At 39.1% G+C, this 24,634-nt stretch overlaps 2 protein-coding genes across 3 annotated transcripts; both read right to left on the bottom strand.

Moving 5' to 3' along the window:
- Positions 1–5,448: 5,448 nt before the first annotated feature.
- On the bottom strand, positions 5,449–10,374 carry pigm (phosphatidylinositol glycan anchor biosynthesis, class M). Of its 2 annotated transcripts, XM_031307768.2 has the most exons (8): positions 9,940–10,373; positions 9,212–9,385; positions 8,928–9,048; positions 8,512–8,761; positions 7,359–7,462; positions 6,954–7,108; positions 5,923–6,024; positions 5,449–5,688 (listed from the first exon to the last, which is right to left on the bottom strand). In XM_031307768.2, the coding sequence occupies exons 1-8, from the start codon at positions 10,108–10,110 to the stop codon at positions 5,521–5,523; spliced, it is 1,245 nt and encodes a 414-aa protein (XP_031163628.1). In that variant the 5' UTR covers positions 10,111–10,373; the 3' UTR covers positions 5,449–5,520. The 2 variants fall into 2 exon arrangements, with proteins under 2 accessions (XP_031163628.1, XP_031163629.1); XM_031307769.2 differs by lacking the exons at positions 5,449–5,688; positions 5,923–6,024 and adding an exon at positions 6,057–6,241 and having other exon boundaries at positions 6,893–7,108; positions 9,940–10,374.
- Positions 10,375–11,351: 977 nt separating this feature from the next.
- LOC116055747 (leukocyte elastase inhibitor-like) lies at positions 11,352–23,351 on the bottom strand. The gene is made up of 9 exons (XM_035999384.1): positions 23,250–23,351; positions 20,834–21,015; positions 15,949–16,089; positions 15,051–15,168; positions 14,640–14,782; positions 13,140–13,217; positions 12,826–12,915; positions 12,540–12,714; positions 11,352–11,656 (listed from the first exon to the last, which is right to left on the bottom strand). Exons 2-9 carry the CDS (start codon positions 21,008–21,010, stop codon positions 11,421–11,423), a joined length of 1,158 nt encoding a protein of 385 aa, XP_035855277.1. The 5' UTR covers positions 21,011–21,015; positions 23,250–23,351; the 3' UTR covers positions 11,352–11,420.
- Between the last annotated feature and the right edge of the window lie 1,283 nt (positions 23,352–24,634).

The following is a 24,634-nucleotide window of genomic DNA, read 5'->3' as shown; positions in this document are numbered from 1 at the left end:
GTCCTCTTGTGCAGCACTATTTTGCATAGTGGCCATATTCAAAAATGCAGGTTAGATGACAGAATTGTTTCTTTTTTCTTGTTTTGCTTTATTACAACTGTAACACTAAAAAACAAAATGACTGAATAATCACTCTTGTCATTAAATTGAGTGGGCACTTGGCTAGGTAGAGCCACAGAAAAACAATGAAATGCATGGCATGTGTTATAGGCATGATGCTAAGTGATAAGGATGATGTTAATACAGCCATGTATCCTGAGCTGAGCCTGATGTGATGCATGTGTGCAAGTGTGTGTATTTGCATGCTTGTATAGCGAGTATAGCCACATCCACCATGTTTGTTTGCAAACAGACTACTAATCCTGTTATGATCTTCACATCTTTAACAATATTATAGAAAACATATCCGCTATGTAATTAAAAATATAAGTTCCAGGACCAACATTCATATATAGTACATGCTCATGGTATCACATTTATTTGGCATAAGCACTTTTTTATTTATTTTTTTATTTTTAAGAATTAAGCTTTTTCATTCAGTTTATTATCCTATTGAACTTAATGTATAAGGAAGCAATAAAACAAACAAAACCTGAAAAGATACCTGAAAATGGTAACGTCGTGTAAATATATGTTTTAAACTTTAAAAGTGCTGTCATTTAAAAAACTAATTGAATGGAAATTCTGTGGCTAAAATAGCTTCTCCTAGATTTACAATAACATGGTTCACACTATCGTGCATAAAAAAAAAAACAAACACAGAAGTTACTCATGTGCATGATGTCCATGTTGGTCTAATGTATGGGTCAGTGTGTTGTGTCAATATATCATTGGTAAAATATAACTGGTATCCTCAAAACTAGTATTTCTCCATTTTAAACACTTCCCATAAGTGTACACTTCCCTTGTTAATTCCTCTGGTGAACAGTATTTTGATGATTCAGTATGCAAAAAGTTATTCAATGGTGATATGCATGTCAGTATTGATGTACTGTACACCCATTCGGCCCGCACAGTACAGTAGAGAAGAACTGTTCTCTTCCTCTTGGTTTAAACCTGCACTATCCAATTAAGATCCTACTTCCTCCTCCAGTTGTCCTGAGTGTAACTCTGCATTCAGTTGTTGGGCCTTCACTTGAACAGGTACTTAATAACACTTGTGTTGTCAATCGGGTCACCGGGACCCGAAGGACAAAACAAGGGTTAATACAGCACCTTAGTGCTTTTCTGTACAGCATTTTGGTCAGCTTAAACTGTGTTTAAATGTCTTCTAGAAATAAACTTTACTTACTTACTTTACAAGAGACAGGGTTTAGAGAGCAATTCTCAACAAAGTAAACGAAAGTACATAACCCTTGTGTTGTCCCGAAGGACATTCGACCATTCTTCCATTCGACCATGCATCGTCCTCCTGGGTCAAAACTGAAAATCAACACTTTTTATGACGTCTTTGACTCTTTTTTCGACATTTTTGGTGCTTGTTTTCAATGCTTTATACATTTTTTTTTTTTTACATATAATGCTTCTTTTCACTACCATGTATGAACACCAGTAACACCAACTTATCACTAGTTTTACACTTATTTTTGGAATTCATGGTCAATAAACCTCCTTTTTGGAAATTGTACCTAATTCTTTAATTAAAAAATTATGAATTATTTAGACTAATATTAAAGGAAGGATAATCAAAGAAGGTATATGTCAACGTTCAGTCGGGTTCTGTTTCGAAACATTTCACTTTTTTTTTTCAAATGTTAAAAAATTGAACAAAACACCCAAAATTGTGAATGAAAGTAGAGATCCGATCTTTTGTTGTACATGCGAAAGCGCATTGTATGGAATCATCCACAGATGAGGCTGACTTTAAATGTTTAATATTTGTCAGCATGCACGCACACCATCACGCCATACGACACTTATTCTTTACAAAGAGGGGAAGGGGTGAGAATGACAAAGAACGAAACAGAGAGGAAGAGAAGTGGAGAGACAAAACCTAGAGGTGAGAAAAGAGAAGTTAGCTTGGGAAAGGGGTGAAAACAATGAAAAGCGCACATCCAATCAAGAGAGAGGAGTGATGGCTTAGGGCAATTGTAGTGTAAGCAAGTGTTTGATGCTTGTTGACAGCTGTATCTGTGAGGTGGGGGAGCGCGTGGGTGCATTTGTGTGCAGACCAAGACTTATAATCCTATAACATGCAAGGTTGCGTGACCGTTCATACCCAACTCTTTGCTGCTCTGCACACCATTTTCCCTAATTGGTTACACACACACACACACACACACACACACACACACACACACACACACACACACACACACACACACACACACACACACACACACACACACACACACACACACACACACACACACACACAGGCAGATGCACCAATGCATACATAGACACAACAATGTCCACATCTCCTCTTCCCATATCCCCTGGTGACAATGAGGAGAATCCTTGAGGGTATATCACAGACACGCATGTTCATACACTTATGCATGCACATTATCATGCACATATACACACACCCTACTAAGCATATGGAAGACAGTCACGCAATCCCCCGCCCATATCCCCCACAACCTTGCCACATCTTGCTTCCTGACTACAATTAGCTAACGAACAATAAACAGCACCTTAATGCTTTATTGCTTACTTTCTTTAGCTCTGTCAATGCCTTAAAGCAGCAGTTTCCCATCTTTTTCGTCTAAATATTCATTTAAATTGATTTTAAACTGGGTGTTATATACTATTGAGTCAGATTTGTCAATTTGTTGTACTACTACCACAGGAAAGCTGCCAATTACTTTTACCTTTTTATTCTGAAAATTCATAACTTTATGAATAAGCTATTTCAGTCATTTCTCAAGTACTACGTTTATTTGTTGTTTTGTTTTTAACCATTTTCCCAACACTTTTGGCTAACCATTGCAACTATTTATCATACTTTTGGCTATTTCAATAGTTTTGCCCTTTTGGCTTAGTATTTTAACTGTTTATCCGTTACGTTAACCATTTTAACACTGTACTCATTACTTTCAGCTAACTGTTTTAACTGTTTATCCATTACTTTCAGCTAACTGTTTTAACTGTTTATCCATTACTTTTAGCTAACAATTTCAACTATTTATACCTTACACTGTTATCCCAAATTAGTTGACTTTACTAGAAATGTGCGTGGAAACCGTTGCCTTAAACCCTCTAAGTTTTTACACGAGGTGTAACTTAACAGGTCAAGTTGTATTAACAGAGTGGTAAGTTGATGCAGTAGACAAATCAAGTTTACATTAGTAGTCATTACTAAAAATCATTAGTAAACTTAGTTTACTTTTGTTCAAATATAATAAAAATGAAATATCATGCTCTTCTTATCAAAACTACAGAAATATATCATCCTCATAAATTTGTTTTTATCTTTGTTACAGAATAGTTTTAAGAACAATGTATTGTATACATTAGCTCCATTAAAACAGAAAGGATGACAATTCAAAGACTGTAATTTCCAACGTGCTCTGCATGAATGTGGTCAACCATACTCTCCCTCACGGCCCAGAGCCCATCAGTCCCCACCCGGGTCTCGGTCATGGTGCAACAACAAATGGAGATGAACATGAACACTAAATCAGCCATACAAAACTAAAAGCCAGATAACATTAATGCACACCCAAAACAATAACAGAAAAGTATTATAACACACTTCAACTAGGACAGAAACCGTTCAGGACGTATGTTTTTTCCCATGAGCCTTTGCATCGCTTGAGCAGAACAGTTCCAATGACCCCGCCCCTCCCACACAGAAACTTAACATCTTTAGTTATCTCTGCTTAATATGATCTGTGCACTGCATACTTAGGCTGATTATTACAAACAACTAATGTGATTTAGTAATGAATATGGTTTTTAACAAAACATGAGAGAATAAGTAGTGAGCACTAAAAAGTTTAATTACAACTAAATCTGGGTTTACAGTGTACTTTTAGCTTACTATTTCAACTATTTTATAAATTAATTTTAGCTAACTGTTTCAACTGTTTATTCTACTTCTTTCAACCATTCGTCCATCACTTTAGCTAACTATCAGCAGCCTATCCATTATGTACAGTACATTTACCTAACTACTTGAAGTGTTTTTTCAATACTTTTACTGTTTTTGCCCTGCTAGCTTGATAACTACTTTTCAAGCACTCTCAATCACTATATGTTTAGCTGACTTCAATATGCATATTCAATATTATTATATTGATTTAAAAAGTGGATATTACAGTAAGTATTAGAAGAATTGTTATTTTGATTTTATCAAATGAGTTTGAGTTTGGTTGGGATTGCCTGAATTAAATCATAAAGATTTGTTGAAGAAGAAGAACATTCATATTTTCAGTCCTAGGGATTTCAAAATAAACAGCTGCATGTGATGGTATTCAGTGGGATGCAGTTTTAAAATGAAATGGTTTATGAATGTGCCCAGGGGCAACTAGCCAGTTGAAAGGTTACTGAGTGCAACCTGGTGAATCATAAACTAGACATGCAGGCCGCAGCTGACCGTGAGTCATACACACATGCACATGCACACACATACACAACACACAAGCAAGCAAGCAAGCTCTCTTTCTCTCACACACAGATAGACAAAGTGTTGTACAAGAATGTCTCAGGAAAGCCACTAATTCAACCCTCTACTGTGTATCTCACATGCTTCCACAAATACATGTTAATATTATTGTTATGCACTCCCACAATCAATCCCGTTGGGCCGGGCCAGCAAACGTGATCTGAACATACAGGACTAGTGAATGCTCTAATAATTTCAATTGAGATTATGGTGCCACTGCCAGCACAGTCTTTTTTTGGTTGCATTCATGCTCCAGTTGACTGATTAATCTGTGAGGGTTACACAAGGATAGATGCTCAAGCTTTTTTTTTCTGCTGGAGAATGCTTCCACCTACTGGTCACAACTGCACACTGCAGCTGAGGAACTCTTTAAAATCACATCTCATTCCATATGGAAATGTAATATATGACATATATGCCCCTATATCAATGTCATATATGTTACCTATAAGGTGATATATTATTATCACATACATCCTTTGGATATATGAAGATATAAGTTTATAACCCTAACTCTTCACAATGATTTACCAACATAATGTAACTGATCTGCCACAGCAATTAGCGTAACACTTTACTGTATTTTCACAGTAAACTAAGAAAAAGCCCAGCTATACACAATCAGCCTATTTTTCCCTTTGGAGTAAAAAAGTGCTTCCCATCCTCAAGAAATGACAATGCCAACCAAAAACCTCTGAATGGTGTGTTAAATATTTTGGTACAGAGCTGTTTAACATCATGGTTGTTTAAAGAATGACTGAAATTTAAACAGGAAATGCCATTGTATGAATCTGTTCTGGGCTAAAATTATTTAGGTAATTAAGTACTGGGGAGACTTAACAAAATAAACACTTTATTTTTTAACATATATCCATAGTCCATCATCTTAAGTTAAACATACTGGAATGTCATTCAACCTTCAGTCTCTGTGAAGTTTGTGTTGGTTTGTAATGGGCTACGATCTGAATCAAGATGGAGGAGTTGATGATCAAAAAGAGCAATCCAGCAAGCCAGATCAACAGGAAGGTGTTGTAGCCTTCAAACTCCAGGAAGTAGGCTGGGCCCAACCAGATACCCTGATAGTGGAGAGGAAATACAATGGTTTCTTCATACCAACATGAATTTTAGTTACTTCGGCTTTAATATTGTGAATATAAAAATCAATACAGGTGAACAAGAGACTGGAAGACATTGACTGGAAGGCATCAATGTATATACCACTGAAGATGCACTATTTTAATGCCAATATAATTAATGACAGTTTGTTATGATATGAGAATTTTGTCCGATAATGCGATAAATTGACTTACCTGTCCAACAAACCAGAGGAGCAGCAGTCCCACTCCCTGTTTTAGTGACAGACTCAGGTGTGGGATGACCAGAGGGAGTAGACACAAATACCACAGGAAGTACTATGAAAGGTTAACAGGCAAACATTATTAAATGCTCTGAGAAGGGTGTTAGCTACGGCTATGTAATATTATACACATATTGCAACTACATTAATATTCACAGTGCCTGTGGCTGGAGGGTACGCTGGAGGACAAAACAAATTAACTTCTGATGGGTGGGAACCAGTTTGAATACACAAATTAGCTCCTTTTTCACAAGTAACACTAAGAGGTAACTCTAAAGGCTCTGACACACCAACCCGACGGCCGACCGTCGGCAGAGAAGGCGGTCGGACTGATCATTCGGCTCCCGTCGGTCCAAAAAGTGCCTTGAACACACCGAAGCGACGCCGACTTGAGCGTATGTTCTGCGCTTGTGCGAGACGTAATACGTCTCCGTAACAGCAGGCGGCGCTAATCTGTATTGTCAGCCAAAAAAAAATGAAAACCGGAAATAACGAACGTGTCACGTGGGTCTTGCTTCTCCCGAATTTCAAAGCCGACCAAAATGGCGGCTCGTTTGGAATAGGATCTCGTATTTTACGAAAATAGGTCACCGAAACGTGTTTGTACAGTCTGTATTTTTTTTGATCGACAAAGGTCAGTTTTAAAGATTTTCGTGAGATTTTCGTCACGGTCATCCCGCTCGTCAATTCCGGTAAGTGTTTTAACATAAGTGCATTGATTCGCTAGTCAAGGGCTAGCACTCCACCAATCAGATTGGTCATTGACTCCGACTGCCCACTGGCCGATTCAACATGTCAAATCGGCCCAAATGAACGCCGACGGCTCCTCCGACTGACGACGGCACGGAACACACCAAAAAGACTCGAGTCACCGACCTCGTCAGACTGTCCGACGGCCGATAATCGGGTTGGTGTGTCAGCACCTAATGAACTTGTGATATCAAACTGGAAATACATCATCTAAACTCTACTTAGACTATGTACCTGTGAAGTGCAGACTTTGTTGAAAGAGACAAAGATTGCGGTGTGCAGGAAACAGCAGAAGGCCAGGTCAGAGTAAAAGGCCCATGATGCCACCAACAGCAGGATGAGCTGTGGCAAGAAAGCTAGCAGGCCGAGCCACTGGCTCCACCTGCTGTCTGTACCAACAAAAGACAAAAACATTTGGCCAGGCTAAGAAAGCTGCATCATCTCCTGTAAATTTACACTCCCAATTAACACAGAGGAACAAGAAAAATACATAATAAACATACTTTCAACTTTATAACTGATTCAATAAACAAGCATTTTATCGCAGCTGACCATGAGCTTTAACTTTATGCTGGTCTGTATTCTGTCTGCATTAAGTTGTCACACTAGGAGGCAATGAATGGCTGGAGCGGTGAATACCTGTGGTGAGGTAGAGCATATAGAAGTATGGAGAGAAGTTGTGTCTGATGTCCCTTCTGGTCAGATGGTACAAGTAGGTCTCATGAAGGAACTCCCATCCATACCTGGTAATACAGGAGAGGATTATTATTTATGTTATGTGAACGTGCATTTCTTCAGATAAGGGATAATGTGGAGAGGCTAATATTAAGTCATATTAGAAATACTTAAATCAGATATTTTAAGCACCATGTTTTGTAGCATCTGAATACTTTAGGGGGAGTTTTAACAAATCATGTGTTACCAGCTGAATCATTTTAAAGGACAATTCCGGCGCAAAACGAACCTAGGGGTTAATAACGGATGTGTACCCACTCTGTCGTTCTCTGGGACATGTTTTCATGCTAATTGATTGTGTTTGTAGCTTAAAAGAAGCTAGCGCGGACAGCTGATTAGCATACAACGCTAGTATTCGGGGCACATGGAAAGTAAAAATAAATTGCTATTTTGTACCACTAAAAAGGCTCGAAATATCACCAAACTTCAACGGTAGCATAGCGAGGGTCCCTACATGTTAACCGAAGCATTGAGAACTTTGTAAGTACAGACAGTTTATTGAACGAAGAGCTGCGTGAGCTCCGTGAAAGGGCTACGAGAGAGCGAGAGAGAGAGCTATGCCTCATATTTCAGGAAACTGGTGGTGTACCTGCGGACATCGTGAAGCTATGGCCGAACAGGAGTGTCTGTGTTGCACGGAGTGGGACCTGTTGCGTCGCAACACCCAAGAGTGTTTTGTACATTCTGAAGACTGTGCCCCGAATACTAGTGTTGTAAGCTAATCAGCGGTCCACGCTAGCTTCTTTTAAGCTCCAAACACAATCAATTAGCATGAAAACATGTGCCAGAGAACGACAGAGTGGGTACACATCCGTTATTAACCCCTAGGTTCGTTTTGCGCCTATTGTCCTTTAAGTTCTCTGGACTTTTTACACTTTAACAACAGAACCAGGACATGTCTGCATTTCTGTGAAATCTAACTCCATGCAAAAAAATAGTTTGGTAGCGTTAAACACCTATTGTAATATGTAACACTTCCTATGCAGAGTCAAAAATCACAGTCAAAATGAAAACCTTGTAACTGTGTGTTTGTGTGCAACTTCAGTGTTCATCTCACATATAATAGAAGAGGGCTGTGAGCATAAAGAAAACTCCTCCGGCCACACTTGCAAAGAGGAACAGCTCTCGGTTGAGAAAGCTTCCCATAAATCCAATGAACCTCCTCCACCTCCACCTCTTATAGTTCTCCTCGGATCTGGTCTCAAACGTGCGCAGGGTTAGAGCGATGGGCAGAGCATATGTAACAGGATAGATCTTCATATGAACTGACAGACCATAGAATATGGCTGCCCATATCAGATGCCTGGCTAGAAGAAAAACGGTAAAAACGTATTGGCACAGGAGCTGTGTATATATTACCTTACACAATTAGCGATATCTACATAATTTTGCGATATAATTATAATAATTATGAGATAAAATGTGTTTTTGAAGCTCCAAAGCTACACACACACACAACTTCCACACCCTTACCTTCAATACAAAGTAATGTCACCAGCACAAGGGCTGCCAGGATTGACTCAGCATTCCCACGGCTGGATACTCCCATTGGAAGCGGGTTAAGGAGCCACAGAGAACAAACACGACGTGCAGTCTGAAAAACAAACAACTAATATGCACTCTGCATTTTCAAGCAGGCTCTATACTGTTGTATTACAGGACAGATGATATATTTGCAACAATGGTCAGCAATTATCAATAAAACATGCTAATAAAAGCATTTATGGTCAACAAGGAACAGACTGAAAAAAACATACCTCTGAGCCCAGACCTCTCAGGCGAAGGATTCTATAGATGAGTAGTCCTGACAGCACATCACACACAATGAAGAGGATCTTGCCAAACACCATGCTGAGATAGATGTTAGGGGTGAGCAGCCAGGCTAGGAGAGGGGTGTAGCGGTAGGTTGATCTGTTGTACGGGGACTGCCCCTGTGCAAAAGTGTCCCATATTTAAATGATGTAGTACTGCACAGAAGTATAGCAACAAAGTGTACTTAGCTAGTACAAGTACTCTTGATGCAGAATGGCATTGACATACAATACGCAGTACTTTAATGGTGTAGCTGGTGGAGGTAGAGTTAATTTTAACTGCGTCACATAATGTTGGGGAGTTATATCTGTAACAATACTACATGTTATGTTAAACTATCATATGTTTTGTATGTAAAATCGTAATCTGAAAGGCAACGAGTAACTAGTTGATTAAAACATATGTAACGTTAGTGGAATAAAAAGTAATATTTGCTTCTGCAATATAGCTTTTGATTTTTGAAGTTTAGCTTGAATGTTTGACGTTTTAAAAGACTGTAGTAGAAGTAGCGTAGCATGATATTAGCATTATATTGCTAACAGTAGTATCTAAAATTTACTTCAGAATTTTCCTTTCAACTATTGGTGTCAGCAATGTATTAGTAGACCTATTAGCTTTATCTGGCTAAGGTTACTTTAACTGTCCTCCCCCTGTCACATAGGACTTCTATTACCTCAGTAATGAATCTTGCAGCATCTGTGAACACATGGTAGTCAATGTCAGTGTACTTCACCACCATAGTCCTATCCTGGTAGTCTCCATAAGCGACCAAGGTCAGTCGTATAGCGAATGAAGCCGTGAAAAGGACATGTTTTTCTGTAAGCTTGGTTATTAGCCTCTCCATCACCAACCAAGCAGGGGAAACCTGATTAGCAGGCTTCACTAGGAGCTAAATTAGCTAGTTTTCTCGTCTTTAAACTGGAATACGTTAGCCAGAGTTTCCGTTTCTCTCATCTCAGCTTGCCTTTAAGAGATTTCTGGTATTATTGTCGTCATGTTTCGTTAATAAGCGATTCGTTTTTCCATTAACTTCAAACATGACAACAACTAGGAAGTTATCCAGAAGTGCAGTTCCAAATTCTTATTTTCTACTCAAGGCACAAACATAGCAATGCATTAGCACCACCTACTGTGCTGGAGTAGGATGGATTAACTGACAAAACAGCCAGCCTGGATTATTTCTTTACACTGGAAAAACAAGACACTTGCAGATGCATTTAATCCCCTTAAAATGTTTGTTAAAATACTATTAGACAGTCATGCTTGAATAGTGTAACACCCCTAGATTTGGGGATTTAAAGTGTTTTTTTTTTTGTTTTTTTTTTTAAGAATTTATATATATATATATATATATATATATATATATATATATATCTCTCGAGACCGAATAAGAACGAAATTTTTTTTCAGAAGCGTCGCATCATATTTAATATTATATACATTATAAATATATTATATATATTTCGCTTCAGGCACCGTTTAGGCACCGGCACCGTTTTAAAGTATCGTTTTAGCACCGGTATCGGAAAAAACCCAAATGATACGAATGATACACAACCCTAATCTTGTCACACAAAATTGTCAATAAAAAAGTGTGTTTTAAAAAAAACTAATGTGACAACAATATTTGTGAAGCACACACTTTTATTTCATATGCATTAAGCATACATAAAAATGACCTGGAAGAATCAATACCACTTCATATAAACTCTTTATCTTTATAGTCTATATTCATTACATGCATAGTGGTACACTAACAAATAACTGAACTTTGTTGATTACAATTCCAATAATTACCAAGGACATAAAGTAAACAAGATCCTAAGGATGAGATTGAGATTAAGGGAAAAAGATACAAAGAACAGTGCAAGAACATAATGTTAAGGATGAAGACAGAATCATTCCCTCGCTCATATAAGAAGTGATGCAAACAAGTAGTCACAGTTAAGAACATTCAACACCGCAGTTTTTACTCATCATTCTGGTGACGGGAACTCAGGGTGTGATTAGCTTTAGGAAACTCTAGAGTGGTAATTCTTAACATTTTTCAGGTTATACCAAATCAAATAAAAGGGTACACTGTTCCAATACTAGATGTATTGTAACCCCCCCCCCTCCTCCAGTTGAGAAACACTACTCTAAACGATGTATTGCTTACTCAGGGGAGCAGTATCGGCCAGCAAAGAGAATGCTCATGGAGGAGTTATGTCGGATGAAGAAGAGGAAGGGATGGTCTGCGATGAACATGGCTTGTGGACGACTTAGCCTGCCACAAAGCACCCTCGAGTTAATAGCAGTGGCAGCAGCAGCCTCAGTTCCCTCCTCGTTGACCTCCACAAAAGCCTTGTGGACGACTTTTGACAGTACCAGGTCGTTGGCAGGAGACATGCCTGTCACACAAAGACGGAGACGGAATATTTTAAATAAATATAACGTCAGGTCTTACCCCACAACATGAATCCAGCAAATTGATTAGGGAGAACCTGTATTAACCAGTGTTGTAATGTAACAAAGTACAAATACTTCGTTACTGTACTTAAGTAGGATTTAGTATCTGTAGTAGTATCTGTACTTTACTTTGTTATTTATATTTCTGGAAACTTTTAATTTTACTCCACTACATTTCCTAAATAAATTGTATACTTTTACTCCACTACATTTCCCCTAAGCATCTTACTCGTTACTACAAAATAAAATCCCAAGAAATTTGTTACAATGGAAAAAAGCAGGTTTGGCCAATCATTGCTCCTAGATTGCAAGTTAATACATGCTCCATTCCAGTTGGTGACCTAATGCCTGTTTGTTGTCAAAAAAAAACAGACCAAAACTAAAGTAGAAGAGGAGGAAGCATAATAACTTTTAGTGTCATGGAAGCAACTGCTGTAACAGACGATAACCACCCCGACGACAGTGGTGATGAAGATAACGTTATACCCTTTTGGCCATAAAGTTCATAACCAAAGTTTTGTTTTACTTTTACTTCTAATAATTAAGTACATCTAATATCAGAAAATTATTTTTGATACTTAAGTACAGTGAATATCAGATACTTTAAGACTCAAGTAATATTCTAAAGGTGACTTTAACTTCTACCAAAGTCTTTTTCTGGTAAGATACTTGTATTTTTACTCAAGTATTGCTTTCAAGTACTTTATACAAGACTGGTATTAACTTGTGGTCTCTTTTAAACTGACAGGAGACAGTTCAGGTTCCAGCTGCCTGTTCTTTAAATGATTATGAATATATCTAACATGATCCAGGCACATGTCCTACCAGAGAAGTTTGGCCTTTCAAAGGCATCCACCATGCCCATGCTGACCAGAACTTCCTTCATGTCATACGTCTCCTCCATCTTGAACTGAGGCAGCCCCACCTCGACCTCAACATTATCCATCATGTCTGGACGAGTCCACTCCATAAAGTTCTCATAGGTCAGCTGCTTCTCCAGCTGGAGGTGGACACAGAATCAATTATTAGTTTGTCTGTGTCTGTGGGTTTCTCTCTGTGTGTGTGTGTGTGTGTGTGTGTGTGTGTGTGTGTGTGTGTGCGTGTGCCTTACCTTCTCCAGACCTGTTGTACTGTCCTCTATCTCATTGGGTAAAAAGATGAGCATGCTGAGCTCCTTCCCTTTGTAAGGCATCTCTAGGATCTGTTCAGAGGGTTTCAAACATTACAGTACATATACAGTATATACTGGTCTGACAACTGTGTTATGTGTATCAACAAGATAGTTTATGGGATGACGTGCAAAAAAAAAAAAAAATTCAATGGAAATGTCATTAAATCCTGTTTAACAAAAAGTTATAAATGATTAGTTTGCTTGTTGCCTGGTTAGTTACAATTAATTAATTAATTAATCAATTTCATCATTACCTTGCAGTTGGCTTTAGGGTTGTCAGAGAAAGGGAACAATGTTTCCTGGTACATCATCTTCACTGTCTTGGTGTCATTCTGAAAACAACACACTGACTTTCAGAACGAAATTCAGTCTGGGCTGGGATTACCTCCTCACAGCACTAACCTGAGAAAAATTGGCAGCAGCTAACACTGCTAATCATTTTTCCTCACAGAAGATGGGAGTTGCTGGTCTACGGCTGCCTCTATCAGTTACTTTGTTTGTGTTATTGTGCGACTTTGGTGTTTTAAAGGGTTAGTTTGGATTCACCAAAGTCATTCAATAACAAAAACTAACCAAGAGATTGAGGCAGTGGTAGACGAGCAGCTCCTAATGTTCTGGTAGGTAAAATGACTTTTTTGGTCAAAGCAGTCTGGTGGCTTTGAAGAACCCCTTCAGATTCCCCTGCATAAACTTCAACAGGGCTCTCTCATGGCAAGGTAAAGTGGTGAAAAAATCTAAATATAGCGTACACTTAAACTGATATTGATTTTTTTAAAGGTCCCATGACAATTTCACTTTATGAGGTTTTTTAACATTAATATGTGTTCCCCCAGCCTGTCTATGGTCCCCCAGTGGCTAGAAATGGCGATGGGTGTAAACCGAGCCCTGGGTATCCTGCTCTGCCTTTGAGAAAATGAAAGCTCAGATGGGCCGATCTGGAATCTTGCTCCTTATGAGCTCAAAAGGAGCAAGGTTACCTCCCCTTTTCTCTGCTATGCCCGCCCAGAGAATTTGGCCCACCCATGAGAGAGAGAGACATCATGGCTTCAAACGAGCAAAGTGACAGTTGGTCAAGGCCACACCCCCACCCTCCACCTTGCCCCCCCCCCCCCTCTCCTCCTCAATAGCTACAGACACAGAAATGGCACATCCTAAGGAAAGCTCATTGTGGGACTGGCTCTAGTGGCTGTAATTCTGCACCAAGGCTGAATTTCGGGAAAGAGACTTCAGATACAGTATTAGGGGACCACTAAGGTCTATATAAAAGAGACTTCAGATACAGTATTAGGGGACCACTAAGGTCTATATAAAAGAGACGTCAGATACAGTATTAGGGGACCACTAAGGTCTATATAAAAGAGACTTCAGATACAGTATTAGAGGACCACTAAGGCCTACATAAAAGCATCCAAAGAGCACCATGTCATGGGACCTTTAAGTAGTCATTTATCTGGTGGCTAAAATGTGTGTTGCTGTTCACTGTTTGATTTAGCGTGACTCGGTCCACGGTAGTACTGACGTAATTTGGTCGGTACCCAAAAAAGTACAGAGTTCGGTACCCAACCCTAGCCCTGATGTTGAATTTTTTCCTTCACCCTTTTTCACTACTTTCAATGAAGAAGTCAAAATTAGCATCTATGGCATAAATGGTTTATGCTACCATATTATTGATTTAAAAACCCGTATTTACTGACTTTAGCTGACTTTTATCAATCAGTGTTAGTCAATTAAATGTTTCCTTTGAGCAGTGTTACCTTGTTGAGTCTAAACTGAGCATCCCGTGTGTCATCCCACTGAAACTTCTCGTTCCAGTCACTTTTGAAGTACATGGCATTAACCAGCACCAGCCTGCTCAGGCTGTCCACATCACCCTTGGCCAACAGATCCTTAATTTTATCTGGAAAACAAAATTGACACATAAGTGAAGCAATGTCACACAACTGAAAGCAAGTCTGAATTGTTGAAAAATGGTTGCTGCTATGTTTCCATGTGTTTTGTGTGTATATTAGTTAGTGGTGTAAAACACACATTTTATCACTTAAAGATGAGATATGTATCAATATTTTCATTTTGTATTGATAATATTGGATCGTTGATGATTGAATCGATATATCGATCCAGATCGATGTATGGTTACACCCCTAATGTTAGTGTGTATGATCCACCTTGAGTCTGCTTCTGCACCCAGCTGTTGATGTTGAGTCTGGCGGTCTCTGAGTCGGCTTTGAAGTCAACAGTCTCCAGCTCTGCGTTGTAGTACTTCTTGGTTTTTACTAAGAAATCCTGGAACCATCAACAACACAGTTACTGATTCTGATCACCCAAACAAAACAAATGCTTTGCTTGCCTTTAGTTAGTGGAACTAAAAGTCACAACAGCAAGAAGAGCATTTTCACAATCACGCTACTGCTGTCCACTCCCTCATTCATCATTCCTTATTACAGAGATTAAATATTCCCATGAGTGCCTCTCACACCACTAGGGCTGTCAGCATTAACGCATTAATCGCGATGCGATTAAGGGCCGAGCATAACGCGTCAATTTTTTTTAATCGCATGCTGCCATTTATTAATTTATTTTCACTCAGCTTCGAGTCGTGCCTAACAGGCTACTATTTTGACCCTTTGCCGCACTTTGCCATACTTTCTCGTAACAACACATCCTGCTGCTGCAGGCTGCAGGCTGCAGGCATGATGGAGAAAGACAGCAGCAACGAAATTCTGAATGGCGCTTTTTATTTTCCAAAACTCCCGGACGGGTCGAAAGCCATATGCACATTGTGTAAAGCCGAATTAAAATATCACCGAAGCACATCAAACTTAAATAAAGTCACTTTCTTTTTCATTCATTTGATTCCCATTCAAGATACACTGGTAAGAATTACTTTCCATTGTTAATATGTACTTAAAAACAGTTCTGAAATGCAAAATAATAGAATTTTAATCATGTGATAAAACATAGAAATTCAGCGATTAATCACGATTAAAAAAAATGTATCATTTGACAGCCCTACACACCACACATACTCATGAAGATGCATACACACATGCTAAACACACACACCTCAACAAACTGGTAGGACTGCTCCCCGTACAGCCTGTTGGCAACACTGAGGGCATACGGAGCATCAGCCTTGTTGAGCTCACTCAGCAGTTGGGCAAAGCTAACATGGACATCATCCTGACAATCCTTGGTTTTCAGGCACTGTGGACAAAGAATAGACAACTGTTATAGAGATGCACTGAGCATTGACAGACCAGTCTATTATAAACAGTATATTAGACTGGGCATCTTGCCTGTTAAGTGATGAGACTATAGACTAAATAAGCCAAGTTTTCCTTTAAGTTGTTGACTTTAGTGCTCCATGCTATGCATTTGCATACATTATGTTAAATGATGGTGAGTAACTAGAGTATGCAGTACACTCACTTTTCTTGTATATAGGTGGCTGCATATATGAAAAAAAAAACACATAACCCTAAAAAAATTCTAACAAAAGGTTTCTCAGCTGGTTTTTGTAGTATTAGGTGTCCTTAATAACATACTAAAAGTTTACCAAAGTTTGACCACTAGAAAGGTGTAATTTCTCATCTAACAAAAACAAACCATCCTGGATTCCATCCAGGATGGTTTTCACTGGAAGAGGTAATGAGCTATGAGCTCTGCTCATTTCCTGCAGCCCTGTTCGTAGGCAAGGAAATCTTCTGTAAAGCCAACAAGCCCCAACATCATGTCGAAAACTGGACAATTTTCACTGGAAGATGTAATGAGCTATGAAGGAAATCTTCTGTAAAGCCAAACAAGCCCCAACTAGAGCAGGTAGTCACTGAGTTCTTAAGCAAGAAATCTAACAAAACTGTCCTGGATTCCATCCCACCAACTGAGCATTATGCTCCCGGGTTCACCGCTTGGCATGGAAAAAGGGTGACAGTTACAGTGCCATTGCACAGTCATATGCAGACTCTACCATACGCCATTATGGTAAAGCAATATAGCCCCATCGTTAACTTCAATGCAGAGACTGAGCGTGTGGGAAGAAAGGATGATTTCCTTTCCAGATCTTGCAACAAACAAGGACTTATCAATCTTATGACCGCATCAGGTGATGCAGACGTGGACATTGTCAAAGCTGCAGTCAAGGCCTCAGAACATCAGCCCAAATCCTTGATAGGGGAGGATACAGAATTACTCATTCTTCTCCTCTACTATGCTGGGACGAACAATAGAGGCCTCTATTTTCATTCTAAGCTACTAAGCTACTAAAGTGTACAACATCAGTGAGATGAAACAAGTCCTGGGTAGTGACTTGTGTTCCCAGTTGCTGTTTATTCATGCCTTCACAGGATGTGATACAACTTCACGCACTTCTAGTGTTGGCAAACAGACAGCATTCCAGAAACTTGTGAATGGTGAATCAACCATCCAGTCCTGTGCAAATGTGTTTCTGCTCCCACAACAAGCAAGGGATGTGATAGAGGACCATGGGACCAAGGCAATGGCAGTGTTGTTTGGCGGAAAGAGTACCAATTCACTTGCCTCTTTGTGCTACAACCTTTTTAGCAAGAAAATTGTTACCGCCAAATCATTTGTTACCCCATAACGTCTGCCTCCAATTGAGTCCTCAACCAAATACCACTGCCAAAGAGTTTACTTCCAGATCATGGTGTGGATTGGAAAGGACACAGTGGATTGGGGATGGAAACTGGTGGACAAGCAGTTCCTGCCAGTTATGACCAGTAAGACTGCTGCCTCAGAAAGCCTTCTGCAGATGATCCACTGTAATTGCACACCTGCCTGCCAAACACAACAGTTGCAGGGCATATGGACTAGAGCTGAAGATCTCTACCCGTCGGGTCCCGTCGGGTCCCGTCGGGTTCGGTCTTAATTTCTATCATTTTACACGGGCTCGGGCCGGGCCAGGCTCGTGCTTGCGCTCCAGGAGAATGTATAAATGACTCATTCTTGACGAAAGACAAAAGAGCTGTGTGCGTGCGGCGCAGTCTCTTTTTTCTTTCTCTCCCGTTTCTGCCAAGTGGTGAGTGTGCCCGCTTGCGGTGTGAAGAGCGTGTCTGCGCTATTCTCCGACATGCACTCTAATCACTGCTGATCGAACTTTTAAGGCCCGAGTACAGCTCTAATATGGATTACCATGCATGCCTGCTTGTGGACCATGTCAAGTTGGGAATTGTGAGAATCACTATAATCAACCTCTATGGGAGGAAGAGTGTGACGACTAATGGGAAGGTCACAGTGCAAAAAAGTATAAAAAATAAACCAGAATAAGAGGAACTGAAGAAAATAGAAAAATATATGTATAAATAAGAAAAAGTATAAAAAACAAAAGGCAAAAAAAAAAAAAAAAAAATTAAAAAAATCTGTAAAAAAAATAAAACACAAAAATAAAAGGGGTTAGCGGTACTGAGCCTTCACGTGGAAGCCCTGTTTTGACAAATTTTACAGTACCACACAGTTCTAATGAATTTATTCAAATGATATGAGGAGGAGGAGAAATATGCAATTACTTGAGGGAAATTGTATTATTAAATTGTATATAATTGTATTCACCCTTATTTTTCACATAAATATGTTTGTAACCAATTGCTTTAATATAAAATTGTACTTTTAATCACTTATCTATCATGCAAATATGCTTATTAGAATATTAGATGGCCAAAACATGTATCAGGCACCAGTATTCCTGGTCTAGGAGGAATACAAAGGAGTAATGGTCATTTTAAGGACCTGACGGCCGCCATTTTGAAAATGGGGCCTTTCTTGGAGTCAAACTTTGGTAAACTTTTAGTATGTTTTTAAGTACATCTGATATTACTGTAAACCACTGAGAAATATTTTGTTAGAATTTTTTTGGGGTCAAGCCATATTTGCAGCTGACTAATAATCTTTTACAATATTATCATTTCAAATGACTGGAGTTGTTCTCTTAGAAACATGGTGGATTTAGAGTAAGGTCCTGCCCCTCCCACATTCTCACACTTCCACCAGTCCAGTTATCTGGGTGTGGCTTTGCTTTAGCAATTCTTTAGAATTTGTTTTCACTGATTTTCTTAGTGTATTTGTTATTGCCAAGGCCCTTCTGTTGTTTCTTCTGGTGCACAGACTGCCACTGTGTGAGAGGGTTTATTCTCCTCAAGGTGTAAAAGTGTAAATCACTTATTATTCTATTACAGCTATATTACTGATAATCTCTAGATAGACATGAATTAAGCTTGGCAATGTGTTTCCCAAAGGAACCCTATACTTCCTAATAATTTAGAAATTCATTCTACAACTATCTACATTGTACATGGGAGCATAGTAAGAGTGAACGCTGTGATTGTAATGATTATAATAGTCATTAATATTTATTGTCTAAGGGACTGTTCGTTTTTTAATTGAGGGGCTAGCGGAGGAGTTTTGGTATCTTTAGTCAAAATAGACCTGAACCTCCCTTCGCCAGCAATACATTTTTCTATGACCCCTCTAAAATGATTGGGAAAAAAGGCAAGACCCTCCCCATCTATTTATTGATGCCTTTTGTATTGATTTGCACTTAGCAAAGATATACAGATAGCCACTGTTTTTTCACAATCATGACATACATGACTTAACCTCTGCTTTCACATCTTACACATCACACTCCTCTGTTATTGTGTGGTGGCCATTTCAGTAGATTTAATCATTAACATTGTTGTGGAAACACAATAAGCATGGAAACTAAATGCACACTTCCTGCATTACTGCATTACTTCAAATACTAAGTTACTCCTCTAGTAAACTAGTAGTCACATGGAATAAAACAATAAAACATTGAGACCATTCAGCAAAGCACACTGGGTAATAACCCATATTGGCTGCTGGCCCGCCCAATCAAACTAGCTTCCTGTCCCCTGAACACACTGTAAAAAAAACACGGTCTCTGTAGACAGCCCAGGCTCCACAAACGGCAACAAAAACAAACTGTGCCAACCTGCACCACCAAACACACACAAACAGTGTTCCAGCCAATAACCGACAAGAAGGATTTGGGGGTGGGGGTTGGGGGGTTAGTGCGCGGAAGCACGGAAGGGAGGGAGAGGGGACGGGATGAGGAGGAGGGAGGGACGAGCTAGTCTTGTTTTGTTTGAAAATACTTCGAACGTCAACAAGAAGTAACGTCACCCAACATCGCTTAGAGCACCTTTAAAGCAACACTAGAGAACTTTTCTTGCTTCGGTCCCCCTACAGGTTGTCTCATTGGAACTACAACTGGAAATTGTATACATCGTTCGTCTGCTATTTCATTACTAAATTCACTTCTGAGACACAGTCTGACGTGACAGCTGGTGGGTGCCTGCCGGGGTCACTGGCTTGCCGCCCGGCCTGTCCACCTTCACGGACCCCGCTGTGAGCTGGCTGGAGTTCTATAGATAGAATTGGAGATGGGAAGTTTAACTGACACGTAACCGCGATCAGCGCTCACACGCTCACACGCTCCACTTAGCAACAACTGCAATGTTTAATTTTAACTGAATGTAGCCTACAGGCAGTCTGGCACACGTGGATGCGCTGTATTTTCCATGGGTGCACGAGCTCAAGGCAACCTTTGAGCTAGTTAGCTTCATTATATTCCAGCTCCAAGTGACAATACTTTGGCAACAGGTGGCGCAGTTAGCTATAGGGTTGCACTCTCAAAGAAAGCAACTCCAAACTCGTGTTGCGGTCATGTTGCGATTTCTGTTGGGTCAGACCCATCTGCTAGCGATGGGGGTCGAGACTGAGAGCTACATGGGAAAGTATGCACCAAACAAGCCACTTTGAAATGTTGCAGTTTTCATGAATACAAAAGTTGGGTGAGAGTGCATTTTGGGCCACTTCACAAAATCACTCGGAACCAGCCTGAGATCCGTTACTTTTATGACTTAGTCATAAATTTAGTTAGTGTGTGTGTGTGTGTGTGTGTGTATTATACCTCTGACATCTGTGTGGCTGTGTTTCCTCTGGCCCCCAGCATCACCATAGCCAGGGCTGAAGAGATGCTGAAAGGGGAGTAGAAGATGTTTGCCGTCTTGTCGTCATCTCCAAACTTTTTGAGCAAAGCCAGAGAGAAGGTGGTGTTGGCCTTGGACAGAGGGGTTGGAGATGCCATTGTGTCTGACACACAGGAAAGAGGACAGAGCATGAATTATTACAAACGTAAACAATGTTATTTATCTGATTAGTATCTCACTCATTGGGCCAAACTCCACTGAAATATTTCTTAATTTATAATTACAAGTCTCTGAATGTAAATATCTGATATATTGAGACAATTTCTAAACCAGTAAGACTCAGTCTTTAGTTCAGCAAATATTAAATAGACCAAGCAGAGTTAATTCAGTATAGATTTTATAACAATTGGTTCACCTACCCAAACCTTTACCCACCAAAATATATTAGTATAAGTAGTGGTTAATAATTTAACATGTTATTCATCATCCTATTCATCTTGCACATACACTTATTCTCACTACTCTTATATAATACAATACAATATAATACTCTTATAATGTTACTGTTTCTGCATTACAATGGTGCTGTTACCACACTGCACATAGCTGTACAAACTATACATATCTGTCTATATGGGTCGTACTGAATATCCATATTTATTCTGTTTTTCTTATAATACACTGCATATATCTATATTATTTGTACTACTATTATGTTACTGCTGCTACATTGCACATATCTGTACATGTTGCTCATACATTGTTCATATTACATAGCCATATTTATTCTGCTCCTATAAGGTAACTGCTAATACACTGCACACATTTATATTTAATTTATATTACTCTAAACCACCTTCTCTTAACCAACTGTACTGTCTACACTGCACTATATTTCTTGTCCTGTCTATACTTGAATATCATATTGCACTTTTCTGCTCTTTTTGCACTTCTGGTTGGACGCAAACTGCATTTCGTTGTCTTTGCACAATGACAATAAAGTTGACTCTAATCTAATTTAAATTAGCTACATCGTTGGAGGTGTTTATTTACCTGCAGAATGTAAACATATTTACAAAACACCACACGTGTGAAAGTGTCTTTTTTAATGGGACATGGTAAAAAAAACACAGGTGAAATAGTTATAATCGCTCTTGGATAGCAAAAATAAAGTATTCATGTTACATTAAGTAGCTATAACATTATACTGTACCTACATTACATATGTTGAGTTTAAAAATGTTAAAACAATGCTGACCCATCTGCTAGCGATGGGGGGCCGAGACTGAGAGCTACATGAGAAAGTATGCACCAAACAAGCCACTTTGAAATGTTGCTGTTTTCATGAATACAAAAGTTGGATGACCCTCAACAAAGAATAAAAAGACATGACCCTCCCCTATTTAAATTCTGGTGGTCCATTCCATAAATACCGAACAGTCCCTAATTGGGAGTAATTTAGTTTAATTATAGAGGACTGCAAATATTCTTCCAGCTGGCATCCATTCAGATCCTCAACTAACAAGTCTTCTAAGACAGGTGCTGGGTTCACTTTATGGTCATTTTAGAAGACAGTTCGTGGTGGTGTTCTATTAGCTTTTTGGGCAGCTTCACAAAATCACTCTGAACCAGCCTGCGATGTTGGGGCGTTTTCACACCTGTAGTTTGTTTGCTTGGGTCCGAATCAGTTGGTGAGTTAGTAAACTTGGAGCGATTTGCCATCAGTCGGTTTGGTTTGGTTTCACACCTGGAAAAATCCAAGCATACCAAAATGCGTCATTACAAATCAGGCAAGAACGTCCAGCCCTCTTATTGGTCGGATATGTCTGGGGCCGGGAGCAAGAAAGTAAATACAGTAAGAAGGTCCTGTGTTCTGGTCTAGTGGTCAAACCAGCTCATTTCATTAAAATGATCAGACATTGTTTCGCAAGAGACGTTACTACATCTGCTCTGGTCACCTGATCTTTGATATCAATGTAGATATGTTTTGATGTATTCACAATGTAAGCTTCAGCTGGGTTAAGGCGGAAGGATTGTATCAATACTGTTAGACCCAATCAATATCTTTCTGTTTCATACTGATTCCTAAGTTTCTCAAGATAATTAGATCACGTCTGTCACTTAGCATACAGTCCATTTCAGTCCGCTGCAGCGTAAAATCCTATTCTGTCATGTCATTTTCTTATTATATCTTTTTGTTAATCTTCATTGGACCGAGCCTCTCTCTCAAAAACTCAAGAAAACGCAACACAATTACTATTCATAACACCAGACAATGAAGACAAAAGTGCTTCTAGTCTGGATCAAGTTACCGTTACTGCTGTTACACCATCTAATATGCAATCTAAATGATCAAATCTCACCGTCACTAAATGAATGAGATCATCCTCTACTTACCGACTTCTCTGGTGGTCCTTGAGTAATAAGGAGTATTTCCTTTTCACAGGAAGACTTCTGTCTGAAGCTTTATATTGGTTTCAAGCTGACTCCTGACACGCCCTGAAAACTCAAGTGCATCTCGCTGCAGCCTTTGCTTACGTCACTGGTAGTCATTTATTTGGATAAATGCCATGTTTTCATCTTTTAATTTTATTTGGAAAATGTTATATCCATAAATGTAAATGGTCTGAAAGAAAACCGAATATTCACCAATTTAAAAATGACATGAAATTATATTTTGAAACTTTAAAAGGACTGACAAATAAACAAAACCATCCGGACTCTGAACATTTACAATACCTTACAACCTCTTTAATGTAAATTTCATGCGCCCCTTTTTCTGTATGTATGTATGCATTTAATGTTTTCAATGTGTTTATGTATCTGTGCTTGAATAATAAAGTTTTTTGAAGACAAAAAAAGACGGCCTGGTCTAGAAGCTGATATAGCCTCTTGTTTCACATTAGCAGTGATGGGCAAGTTACTTTAAAAAGTAATTAGTTACAGTTACTAGTTACTTCTTCCAAAAAGTAACTAAATTAGTTACTCAGTTACAAATTCTAAAAGTAACTAGTTACTTCAGAAAGTAATTATTGCGTTACTTTCAAGTACATTTTTTTTTCTTCTTTTTTTTTAAGATTCTTTTTTGGGGCTTTTCCCTTTATTATAGTGACAGTGGATAGACACAAAAGGGGGAGAGAGATGGGGGACGACACGCAGCAAAGGGTCGCAAACCTGGGCCGCTGCAGGACTCAGCCAACATGGGGCGAACGTGCTTACTGGGTGAGCTAGAGGCCACCCTTCATGTATGTGCTTGTCTCGTGCACTGCCCACTAACCAAAGAAGAACAGTTAAAAAAAAGACTTTGCTTCTCGGCTCAAAGACCTAGTTGGTCTGATGAAAAAAACAGCTTCAATTATAGTAACGCGTCGCATTTTTTGGCAGTAACGGTAACGGCGTTATTAAGATGGGAGGAGTAATCAATTAGATTACTCGTTACTGAAAAAAGTAACGCCGTTAGTAACACTAACTAACGTTATTTATAACGCTGTTATTCCCATCACTGCACATTAGATGATAGAAACTGAGGATGTAGGCTAAACACAAACGACATTTCATGCAATAACAGTGAAGTTTTCATGGAGTTACTGTAATTGGGCCGGTGTACTTTTTCGTTCATTTGATTTCAGATTTTGAAACGAAAAATGAAAACCTGTCAAACCCATTGCTATGTCCATTAATATTAACGGATTATGGTCAAACCCCATCCTGTTAAAAATGCTAGCGCCCTCTCCGTGATTAGAGATCAGGTTTGGTTCAGGTTTAGGCAGGGGGAATTATGT

This window comes from Sander lucioperca, chromosome 1 (genome assembly GCF_008315115.2).
Source record: "Sander lucioperca isolate FBNREF2018 chromosome 1, SLUC_FBN_1.2, whole genome shotgun sequence".
Classification (NCBI taxonomy): Eukaryota; Metazoa; Chordata; class Actinopteri; order Perciformes; family Percidae; genus Sander; species Sander lucioperca.
The sequence above is the reverse complement of the archived record's forward strand: the minus strand, read 5'-3'. Positions and strand labels throughout refer to the sequence as shown.

What these genes read in the sequence shown, in the direction of transcription:
- pigm (XM_031307768.2), bottom strand. Translation starts at nt 10,110, where the DNA reads ATGGAGAGGCTAATAACCAAGCTTACAGAAAAACATGTCCTTTTCACG. An exon ending in ACAGCCCTCTTCTATTATAT is followed by an intron (nt 7,463 to 8,511) that starts GTGAGATGAACA and finishes CTGTATTACCAG; the next exon opens with GTATGGATGGGAGTTCCTTC. An exon ending in ACAAAGTCTGCACTTCACAG is followed by an intron (nt 6,025 to 6,953) that starts GTACATAGTCTA and finishes AACCTTTCATAG; the next exon opens with TACTTCCTGTGGTATTTGTG.
- LOC116055747 (XM_035999384.1), bottom strand. Translation starts at nt 21,010, where the DNA reads ATGGCATCTCCAACCCCTCTGTCCAAGGCCAACACCACCTTCTCTCTG. An exon ending in CAGCCACACAGATGTCAGAG is followed by an intron (nt 16,090 to 20,833) that starts GTATAATACACA and finishes CTTTGTCCACAG; the next exon opens with TGCCTGAAAACCAAGGATTG. An exon ending in TGAAAGGCCAAACTTCTCTG is followed by an intron (nt 11,657 to 12,539) that starts GTAGGACATGTG and finishes TTTGTGTGACAG; the next exon opens with GCATGTCTCCTGCCAACGAC.